Source organism: Rhinatrema bivittatum, chromosome 1 (assembly GCF_901001135.1).
Source record: "Rhinatrema bivittatum chromosome 1, aRhiBiv1.1, whole genome shotgun sequence".
In the NCBI taxonomy this organism is placed as follows: Eukaryota; Metazoa; Chordata; class Amphibia; order Gymnophiona; family Rhinatrematidae; genus Rhinatrema; species Rhinatrema bivittatum.
The window spans coordinates 519,491,598-519,503,909 of NC_042615.1; the positions used below are offsets into that span (position 1 = coordinate 519,491,598).

The window sequence follows — 12,312 nt, forward strand, 5'->3', positions numbered from 1 at the left end:
ATTTGACTAATTAGAATCCCGCATGGAAATAGCCAGTGTGCAAATGTTAGCATTTAGGTACAGTGCAAGACTATGTACTGCAGCTAGTCCTCAACATGTAACTGAAGTCCTCGGTCTTGTAATCATATTAAATCCTGGTTAGTGCTGCCAACAATTCCAAGTCATAAAAGACAGATTAATCCATTTCTAGTTTTACCTGACAGCATGCATGGTCTTGTGGTTAAAATCATCTCTACGGGGGCCTCTGTACTCTGCATATTCCCAACAGACACAGAATGTGAAAAATCCTGAAGTACATGAAGTCCTTTACCCCAATGCATACAATAGGACAGAGCCAGGACTTACTTAGACTTGTTGGCAAAATAATTCAGTTCCCCATTTAACTTTCCTTCCAATGAGTTTGAAAGGCATTTCCGAACTACACAAGCAGGAAATGTTAAAGCAGGTTTAAAATTCAAGCAACTCATTGGAGGAAAAGTTAAATAAGGACTATGGTGTGTATGTGTATATATATATATATATATATATATATATATATATATATATATATAAGAATAATTTAAGGAACACAGGAAGAAATGGCCTGTGATACTCTACATAAGCTTTGAGATCACGTAGGTGACACGGAAGAAGATACCTGAAAGCTCAGGCCCTTCATCTTTGAAGTATTCTTAAGGTCTTAAAACGCTTACCTTCATGTACTGATTTCACAACAAATGCACAACTTGGGGAATATTTTTGACTCTGCTCTTACTATACGTCCCCAGGTTAAAAATGTAATACAGAATGCCTTCTTCAAGTTGTGCTTGCTTGGTAGACTCTATTTTGCCTTCTGATGATTTCAGATCAGATCTACAAGCACTGGTTGTTTCTTATTTGGATTTTGCCAAGCTCTGTATACTTGGGGCTACCATCAAACACTGCAGAACACGGCAGCCATGATCCTATTTCTTCCATCTTTGTTTCCCTTCACTGGCTACCAATTCAAGCAGGCATTAAATTCAAGGTGCTACCACTGATGCAGAAATCTCTGAGCAGTGACGCACCAGCTTACTTAAAATTCATAGTCCTTCATGTCCTTTACGAATCTTGGGCAAGAACCTCCTAGATGTTGGCCCGTTCAGATCAGCCCCATTTTAGCAGACTCTCAAGACAGAACTTTCTCGATTGCAGGCCCTGTGCTCTGGAACTTGCTTCTTGAGAGCTTAAGAGCTGAGCTGGTGTAGCTATCTTTACAAAGAAACCGAAAATCATTTTGGCCCTGCAGGACTTTTGATTGTAGGTGATAGGATAAGAAATACCTAATAGCAGACGATTGATGCTCTCTCTACCTGGGATATACAGAGGGTGTTAATGCAATGGGGATATAGCAGTGACTCTTGTTTCTTTGCTTTTACCTGTTTGGGTAATTTGTTTTTTAGAGCTATGGATATTGCAGAATATAAATGTATAAATAAATGTTGGCCTATGGGCTGCAGTGAGGTGAGGCATTTTTAGATTTTCTTTTTAAACAGTCAAGTAAGAAAAAAATAATGAGCTAAATGAGATAACTGGAAAAAAAACGTTTCTTGTTACAAATATCACAAGAAAGAATAAAAAGCCTGTTCCCATTCCTTCTGTAATCTTCTCTGAGTATTTTCAGTCGAGCACTTGTCGGGATGTTCAGTAGCCAGCCATGGCAGTCTAATACATAATTTTATTTGAAACTTGCCACTTGTTTTATTTTGCTTGATAGCACTTGTTCACTCTTAATTTATTCATGGAGAGTAGCTCTGATCTCCTCTGGCTTGCAAGCTTGGGCAGCACATGCTTTAATAAGAATCTGTTCATGTGACACACTCTTCCAGGCACTCCTACAGTTCTATCCAAAATTCCTAGCCAGTTACTTACAGTATATCTACAGACGCTTGCTGCACAAATTTTGCCAGCTATATACTAATATGCTATCACAGCAAAAATAAATCAGAGTTAGTTTTGAAGACCAACACATACTTTTTTTGTCCCCATAGAAACCATTTTTCCTTATAAAGTAGTTTTACTTAATGCGAAAAGAGAGCTTGCCTACAAGGTTTTGATTCTTAAGGCACAGTTTGATCAAAGCAGTGCACCACATACGGGCAGCCTATTAATAATGTCAGTGCTTATGTAAAATTACTTTGGGGATGAGCAGAGATGCTTAATATTTAATCCATAAAATGCAGTGGTATGGCAATAATGATAGGCCGTCATATGTGCATAGTCTATGTAGATGCACTTCATTTCATGGGATTTCTACAGACACACAGAAGCCCTTAATTATTGGACACTTGGGATTGCTTAGTCAATCTTCAAGGCTTAGATCAGATCAAACTGATTTGCTCATATCCTGGAACCTTGCCTCAGCAAGAAAACACAAACGGAGGACAAGGTACTAAGCATTTTTCCCCATAGATAACGAAATGCCAATGGGAAAAACTTTTAGGAAGCAATAACCAAAGAGTTTTACAAAGGTGAACATGTGTTTACGCGCATACAAATGTTTAGAAAACTGCACCCCTCCTCCCTGTACACAGGTAAAAGTTTTACAGCACATGCACTTTTGCACCCCCCCCCCCCCCCCAAAAAAAAAAATGGCTGAAAATATGCTTGGAGGTTTACTATTCAATCTCTAAGCATATAAATTTGCTTCCACACTGTTGCAAAATACATGTACAATACAAATGTATCTATACTGTATGCACTGGCTACATTTTCACTGTGAAACTCCACAGCTGTCTGGCTGGTGGAAAGACAACCTTTGTATCCCTGGGATTGCAAGATATGTGGGGAGTCTAATTATTGCCTTCCCTGTACATCAGCTCCTTAGTGTGTTATGGGAAGTTTTATGATGGAAAGGGTGGGGCACCTAGCTTATTGTGTGATCAGTTATAGATCATATGCCCCGTGGTTAAGCCCACTTGGAGAGCAGAATATTGGGCAGTTTGTACCTATCAATGCATAGTACGCACACACTCTGGCACTTTGCACATTCTGCCACAAATTCAAAGACTCTAAGGTAATGGAGCTAATATTAAAATACATCCAGCTATGTAAGTTAGCCAGATAAGACCTATCCGACTAACTTACATAGGATATTCAGCGGCACGGTGATACCTGTGTGCTTCACCTTCAGGGAGCACACAGTTCAGACCGAGGCATTACCTGATTCTGGAGTGGGGTGGGGGTGGGGGGCAATTTCATCTGGGAGTTATTGCTATGCCAATATGGCTAATCTACTACTACCTTGACCACAGCTCACACCATTTCTTCAATCTATGCAAACCTCTGCAAAGCTACTTGACCATGGCAACTTTACCCATCACCATGCAGATAGGTTCACATCAGGAAAGCTTTGAGTTTTATGTATTCCCCAAGGTGGTCAATCCTTTCATTCTTGGGTTACCTTGGCTCAGACTCCACCAAACTTCTATTGACTAGCCTACCTTGCAAATTACTCATTGGGGCCCCTAATACCAGGAGCATTGTCTCGCTTGGATCCTACCTTTGGTTACAATGGCTCAGACCTACTTCTCTGACTTGCTGGGTCTGCCACTTCAGTATACAACTCTTACTGATAATGCACAAGAAGCCACATGCAGAGTGAGACATACGAACAGAACAGTGCACTCTTGTGAAGATTTGATGTCTTTGGGAGTGAGGAAAATCACACAACGATGAGATTTGATGTCTTTCGGCGAGAAGAAAATCACACAACGATGAGATTTGTACAGTGTTCTCTCAACCTAGCTTGTTGGACTCTCTACCTGGGTAACATCAAGCTAGGTTGAGAGAACATTGTACAAATGTTCCTCGACATCACCAGACTATCTTTAATAAAAGATGTATTTGCAACTTGTAAATTCACCACTTGTGTATTAACCACAGTATAATTACTTTCAATATTATTTAAACGATTAGAATGATCTTGAAGAGTATTTTTTGTTTCTGTATTAAAAGACACAAATTGTGACATCACCTGTGCTAATAATCTTTCCATGCTGTTCACGGATTTCCAAACATCCAGCAACGTCACATTCTTTAAATCAGGTAAATCAACATTTAAACCTTCCAAATTTTCTAAAGGCGTAGCGCTGCCACTGGCATTTCCATATCTGCTAAATCCTTATTTTGAGATCTAAGAATCTCCGATTTCTAAACTTTCCCATCACCAGACTTTTATCGGCCACCGAGTTACTTCGGAAATATATGAATGAAGTGTTACAAATTACCTCATATAAAGAAATGGTATTGTCAAAAAAATTTTATATACCTAGATCTAAAGTTAGCCCTTTAGGACCTGAAGAAGGATTAGATATAATACAAGGTAATAGCCCAAATTTGACATCATTTTTGGAGGCATCAATTGATGACATCCCTACAAGGGCTACAAATGTTCCTCGAATGTCGGTATAAAAAAAGTTGTTAAATAAATAAATACACTACTACCTACCCCTCACCTCGAGTTACTAGGTGGGCTTCCTATAGTAGCATAAATAGCTGCTTATTATGGTGACACCTCCAGAGGTTCTCTTTCTCTCTCTCCCTTCCTCCTCCTCCTTCTCCTTCGCCCCCCTCACCCCACATCTCAGGCCTTTCCCCAGCCTAAAAATGTCCAAAACAGAATTTGCATTATGGGCGTATTGCACAGCTTAATGCTATTGAAAAAAGTATAGTTATTTTCGGCTTTAAAACTGTATGATGATATGCATTATGGCTTCGCGAAGCCAGCCCACTTTTACAAAATTCCCACCCCGACTCCTCCCCAATCTCTTCCCTTTTAAAAATTAGCATGGCACCATTGTTATAGTGCTTTTCGCATGCATTAAGGTACTTTTTGCATGCGAAAACGCCATAACGCGAGTTGGAAAATGACCCTATAAGTTAGCTAGATAGTCAGTGGGTGTAACTGGGCAGCACTACCTATCTAGTTAATTATTTAACTGGGTAAGTAACTTATCCGAGTAAGACGTATAGCCAGATATTCTATGCCAGCTACTTAGCCAGATAACTCAGATTTATCCAGCAAAATAACATTTGAATATGGACTTCACTATATATAACGTAATTTATTGCTGATTCCTGAACAATTTGTTGTCCCTTTCAGCTCACAATTTTGCTGGCAAAGCATTCTACAGCCTATGCCTACATAAGAAAATGTCCTTTCTCATGCGCTTTGCAATCTAAGGGGTAGGTTTTAATAGCCGTATGTGCGCATACATGTGCGCACACTTCCTGGCGTGTACACATGGACATGCCGATTTTATATGCATGCGCCAGCGCACATATGTTATAAAATCGATGGGCCGCACATATATGTATGCCAGGTTTTGTAATCTGCATGCACATGTGCAAGTGGCGCTCGCAAGGGGGGGAAGGTTTTTGCAAACTTTGCGCAGTGACTCATTTTGGCCTTCCTCAGTTCCCTCCCAGTCCGCTCCAATTAAGGAGCAGACTGGGAGGGAACTTCTCTACCCCCCCTAACCTCCCTTCCCCTCTCCTCCTCAACCCCTACATAATTTTTTTATTTTTTTTTTTTACCTTTGTTGATCAACTTCAGCTCCCGAGCTGAAGTAAGTTGCGCACGCTGGCAGCCAGCTGGCACGCAAGGCTCCGGGACAGCGAACAATGGTGTTGTCCCAGCCCGCCCCCCTGCCCCGTCCCTCCCCACCCAGAACATGCCATCCAGCCCGCCCCTTCCAAGAGGCCCGGCACTTGAGCACGTTACCGGCCTTTACACGCGTGGCCGGGCCTCTTGGGAAAATTCGCCCAGCATGCGTAAGGCCCGGCCACGCGCGTAAAGGCCAGAATTTACGTGCGCCGGGCATTTAAAATCTGCCCATAAATCTTTGTGCAGCTAATAAATTTGCATCCAAGGATCTCAATGTAATTGCTGGTTTGTACCAACCAAATTGTCATCCACAATACATTGAGTTTCAGGGTACAACAATTTATGGATAGTAACTGATCAATATTTGGCAATGCTGAAGTTACTGGCTTGTTCCCAATCATGTACTCATCAGTCTGCTGGCAACTGCCATTGTCCACAAAATGTGTTTACCTTTCGCTGAAAGATTTAAACTACTTTGCAGCTGAAAAACTGTCTTTAAATACTGCAAATCATTCCAGCTTGTTTTTCTGAGTTCTAAATGATCATTATTCAATATATTTAATGTCTTGTATGGCTTGTATGGTATTTATCTATTTGAGCAGTCCATATGGATAAACTAGAATAGGACACCCACTCCAGGAGTTTCCCTAAATTTTCTTCTAATTATTATTTATTATTTCTCCTCCCCAAGCTCAATCATGACAAGTATAAGTAGAAAACTACCACTACTTATCTTTTCTATAATGCTGCCTCACAAACACAGCATGGTATAGATACAGATAAATGGCAGTCCCTGCTCTACAGAGCTTATGGTCTAGTCAAGAAACAGACAAGACAAATAAAAAAGCTTCAGGAAATGTATTTATTATAGTAAACATAGTTAAAATGAACATGGCTAAGATCATGAACAGAGTTTAAAATGTAAAAGAAACCTCATAAAGATGAGGGGAGGAGAGTAAAAAAGAACTGGCCAGAGAAGGAGCTTGATGCACCAACTCAAAAGTGCAATGAGAAAGGTAAGATGAGATCCAAGAGAGAAACATAGAAACATGACAGCAGAAAAAGGCCATATGGTCCATCCATTCCTCACTCTTCCTCCCACTCACCTCTCCCCTACCCCCCCCCCCCCCCCCCCCGCTCCTGGCCTGCCAACTACCTTCTCCTCTGCCATCTCTGACTATCCCTAGCCTGACGTCCTCCACCTGCCTATCCCTTTCCCCTCTACCCCTTCCCTCCTGCCTATCTCTACTAATGACCCTGACCCTACTCTTATTCCTCCTTCCACTAGCACTCCTGCCCTCATCCTCCCACATCATCTCCTCCCTTCCCCATTCCTCTTTTCTCACCTCTCCTCTCTCCCCATACCTCTCATGCTCCACCTCCTCATCATAAACACCACTTGTCTAGCAACACTCTACCACTCCTCTTCACTCCTCCAATACCACTCCTCCTCACTTCTCCAACACCACTCCTCCTCACTTCTCCAACACCACTCCTCCTCACTTCTCCACATTCCTCCATCACCACTCCTCCACACCAAAAGACAGACAGACAGACAAACTGGACTAACAAACAAAAACTTTCACTCCAACAAAGAAGACAAAAGATCAAGGTAGGGAAACAGATGGCAACAGAAAGCAAGACAACTCACTCAGTAATCACTATAAAGAACCTCCAACTAGCCACCAGCACCTTTTCTCTCCAAACTCTTGACACACCCTCAAAGAGGCAGCTGCAGGAAGCTGGGATATATGAACTGAAAAAAATAACACATTATGCACTAATTCTAGCCACATAAAATGATGTGGCATGAAGTGACGCAACGCACGACGCACTGACACAACGCCGCATTCTCTGACATAGCACCATGTGCGATACTTACCTATGCGATGCAGCAGGCTGCAAATTAGCCTAACCACGCCCTTTTGTATTGCAGGCACAATTTTCTTTATCTTTATAGCAATTTGATGAATTTAGGTCAGAATTTGGGAGACATAATCTGGTGCTGTACTGTTCACATTCTTGAAGACAAAGCAAAGCATTTTGAACTAATCCCTGATTTCGATTAAGAACCAGTATCACTGACATAAGATTGGTCTTATGTGGTCAGATGTTTTTGCCCCTACCAAATTCTAGCAGCTGTATTTTGTAAGAGTTGGATGCATTTGAGAGTGTATTGTGAGATGCCATGGAGTACAAAATTTTACTAGTCACTACGGCTGGTGATTAAAACGTGTCACAGTAGCCTGGTTCTGTTTATTGAAATAGTTGCAAAGTTGGTAAAAGGTCATGGGGCACTAGAAGATGCTTTGCAGAATAATAAAGGAGTTCACTGTTCCTGTTGAGTTGCTCTGGGACAGGGCCTAGTTACTCTTAACCTGCAGATATCCATCTTTAATGTGACAGAAAGCAATAACAGGTATCAGTGCAGTGGTGAACAGTTCTACACAAAGGTGTTACAGGGTAAAAAGATTATGCACTCGGATCTACCTCTTGTCCCCAACACACACACAAACATAAACTTGTGCATTTCTTCTCCTCTTTCCCTAAAACAAAAGTGCATACAATAGAATATATATCAGTTTGAATAATTTAAAATGGTAGCAGTAAGCAAGCAGTGTACAGGTTGACGAATGAAAAATCTGTAGTAATTCACTCTCAAATGGCAATTTCTTGATACCTACAAGCACATTTTGTTATCTCTAAATATAAGGACCCAATACAAACTATCAGGACTGAAGGATATGTTCCACAGTGAAGGAATTAATTATATTCTAGCTAAAGTAAAATTAACCAATTCTGTTCAGCAGTTTATTAATTGTAAATTATCTGTATGTGGGAGATACATCCAGGTCATGTCATCATATTTTTAGTCGGGTGCCAGGATGTTTTATATTGATTAATTCATTTATATTCTCTTTCAGGCAATAGCTTACAGGGTCATTCATCAAAATGCATTATGGTGCTAACGCATTAATGCCATAATGCATGTGGTAATAATGCTATCACATGGCATGAATGCAAATTTTGGGAAGGGGTGGGATTAGGGAGCTGTTTGGTTGGGAATTATTAAAATAAAGGGTGCTATTGCATGGTTTTAACTACACCTTCAGGGTGGCTGCAATCCAAATTATGATACATTTTCAAAATTGTATCATACTTGGCTGAGAGAGAGAGAGACTGAATATCTACAAAGCCTTCATAGTAGACAAGTATTTATTTGCTTATAGGAAGGTCATTTAATACCTCGAGGTGAGGTGTTGGTGGTGGTTTAGGGTTTAGGGGCCAGTTTATCATGCAGTGTTAGACATATGAACAGCACAGTACACCTCGGTGAAGACTAGACTTTATTTGGAGTAAGGAAAGAACCCATTCCTTGCCACTCTGGTAGTCCTATGCTCCAGTCCAGCCGTAAAAGGGAATGGACTTCACTAGGGATGTGCAGAGGGACCGCATACGTTACATTCGATATTCGTATTCGTTGGGGGGCAGATACGTTGCATTCGGCAAGGGCCCCCCCCCCCCCCGATCCATTCACACGTTCCATTCTTATTCGTTTCCCAGCTAAAATTTAATTAACTACAACCCCCCACCCTCCTGACCCCCCCCCCCCCTCAAAACTTGCCAAAACTCCCTGTCACATGGTGGGAGCAGTCCATTGCTCCTACCATTTGGCAGGGGCCGACCAATGGCACCGGTAGCCCCTGTGACATAGTAAGGACAAAGGCTATCAGCTCCATTTTGAATACCGGCAGCTGACAGCGTGAGTGCAGTAGATGGCTCCCGAACCCCCGCTGGACCACCAGGGAGTTTTGGCAAATCTTGGGGGGGTCAGGAGGGTGGGGGTTTTGTTTAAATTCGCTCCTTTAGATGGCCGAAAAATTCGGTGAAGATTTGTTGTATTCGTGGGAAATCGCGATATGTTTCGCTTCCCCACGAATACAATGAATATGGCCCCATACGTTGCGGATTGCCAATACGTTGCAAACGAATGCACACCCCTAGACTCCACTCCACTTCTTCTTAGCCCTGCAAACTCCCACTCCCCTTGGAGAATCCCCAGGCCTTCAGCCCACAAGCTGGGTACTCAAATAGATTACATGACTGGAGGTCTCTGATCCCCACCCTATATGGGAGATGGCATGGGAAGAAAGGGCAAAAACCCTCCAAAACATTTCCCCTTTATACTGTCCACTCTCTAGAGTTCACCAATAACATAGTCCCAAAGGGAACACACAAATTATTTTCTCATATAGATTACAGCAGATCACCCAATAATCACTTATCAAGAAATGCCATCTAGTGGCCAAAAAGTTTTACAAGCAATAATCTAAAACATTTCTTTCTCCCACCACCATAGGCCTCAGAATTTGTGGGGATCTCCCCCACCCAGAGCCCTTCGTATGCTCAGGCTCAAATGACAGGCATATATAGGTGACTCCCTACATCCATCCAAATGTTCTCTCCCATATGCTATCTTCCCTTATTCTCTACTAGAGATGTGCAGTTGTTTGCAACAAAATAGGAAATAAAAATATTTCCTTTTTTGTTGTATTTTGGGAAGGAAAACAATTATAGGAAAACCCATAAAATTTTGTGTGGTTTTCCTAGCGTTTTGTTTTGTTTTTCAGGAAATGTACACCTAGAAAAAAAGACTACCCCAAACCCCACCCCCAAACTTCAGATCTAATTAAATATAAAGCCCCCCACCCTTCCAACCCCTCCAAGAATCACCTAAAGTCCCTGGTGGTCCAGTGGAGGGCCCGGGAGAGCAATCTCCCACTCCCGGGCCGTCGGCTGCCATTAATCAAAATGGTACTGGCAGCTCTTCGCTCTTACCATGTGACAGGGGCTACCGGCGCCATTGGCCAGCCCCTGTCTCATAGTAGGGACAATGGATGACCGGCGCCATGGGATGGGGATGGCCAATGGCACCAGAAGACCCTGCCACATGGTAAGAGCAAAGTGCCACCGGCGCCATTTTGATTACTGCCAGCTGACTGTCTGGGAGTGGGAGATCACTCTCGGGCCCCCCACTGGGCCACCAGGGACTTTGAGTGAGTCTTGGGGGGGGACTTTATATTTAATTAAATTTGAAGGGTTGGGGTGGTTTTTGTTTTTTTTAATGAAATTTCAATGGAAAAAAAATACCAATTCATGGGTGGACCGAAGTAGCCCACCCCAATCCAAAAATGAACGAGCACAAAAAAAAACCAACCTATGCACACCTCTATTTCTCTGCCTTCTTCCATTGCTTCTCCTCTATCTCACTCTGCTCTTCCCTTCATCTTGTATCTTATCTCTCCTTTTAACTCACCCCCCATTTCCTCTTATACACTTTCTCCCCAAGTTCCTCCTGTGCTCGCTCCTCTATATCTATTTCATGCATTCTCACTTGTCATTCCTGCTGACATCATTCTCTTCTGCCCCTTTCTCCTGAACATTGTCACCTCTGCATGCGGTAAGAAAGGAGAAATTGATCTTGAAGAAAAGAAAGGTTAAAGATTTAGAGCCAGGGACAGTGTCAAACCTGCCTGTTTAAAGGCACAGGAACTAGAGGGTTGACCAGCTATTTCCAGTATCCTGGCTTGGAGCTGCACCCTTTTAAGTTCTGGTGCAGTAGGAAATACTTGGGCACTGTAAAATAAATTCATGGCAGAGGTCCTGGTTTTACATAATAAGTGCACCTAATGAATTAAAGTTCTTTCATCTGTTTGTGAATATTCTAATATTCAAAAAGAAAAGAGGAAAATAGCTTAAACCACCAAGAAATAATCCAGCACAAAAGAGCAGTTCAAACACTGACTGTTATAAGAATGATAATACAAATCATGAGTTAATATTGTCAAGTGTTATGGCAGATAATGAGCTGCTGTTTCCATCTCCTATGATAAAGCATTATATATATTGCCTAAGGACTATAGTGCAATTTCTGTAACCTGTGACTTTGTGGCTGAGAAACTGACTTAGACATCAGCACCAGTTTAAGTACTGTGTTTCTTGAATACGATTCCTGAGGCAGGCATATTGCCAAAACAACAGCTGGTGCTGAGACTTTAGCATGCACCTTTAAAAAAGAGACTGATACCATGGGATCCTGTTTAGGATCACAAGATGAATGTTGAATTTGTGTGCAAGAAATTGCACTTTAGGGACTTTGCTTACCGGGGATTTTATACCCTCTCTTAGGCCTAGATTCATCAATGGGTAACTGTGGCAGTGGCCACCCACAGCAGTTTCTTTATAGTAGGGTTGTTTGCAAGTACTTTGGCAGGGACACAGTTTAGTATCAAAAAGGCTTGCCAAACTGCATAAAATAGGGAAGTTGCATGTGTCTGGGCTGTCTGGTTTTTTTTGGCATCTCCATATACTAGACTTGTAGACAAGTCCTTACATTATTGAAAAGTGTCAATGGCTCTACGAAGACAAAAGCTGATACACCATTGAACCTGAAAAAACCTGGAATGCCACTGAGAGCTCTGCTCCATGCAGCCGGCAATGAAGCAGATGAATTTGTATGCTTAGTCTAAAGGAGTGCAAAGTGTGTTCATAACTTTGAGTTAGAAACACTTAGATATATATCCCAGATTTCTAGAAAACTTTGACATAGACATAGCAGAAAAAAAACCCTTCTGGAAAGCAATGCCTACTTTGTTACATGAGGGGTCTCCTATGATTATAAACAT

At 41.8% G+C, this 12,312-nt stretch overlaps 1 protein-coding gene across 1 annotated transcript in view; it reads left to right on the plus strand.

Annotated features, from left to right (window-relative positions):
- The first annotated feature begins 6,633 nt into the window (after positions 1–6,633).
- TRPM3 (transient receptor potential cation channel subfamily M member 3) overlaps positions 6,634–12,312 on the plus strand; it is a 466,889-nt gene continuing 461,210 nt past the window's right edge. Inside the window, exon 1 of the mRNA XM_029615931.1 lies at positions 6,634–6,642. Within this exon, the coding sequence (XP_029471791.1) occupies positions 6,634–6,642 (9 nt within the window). The remainder of the gene's footprint in view (positions 6,643–12,312) is intronic.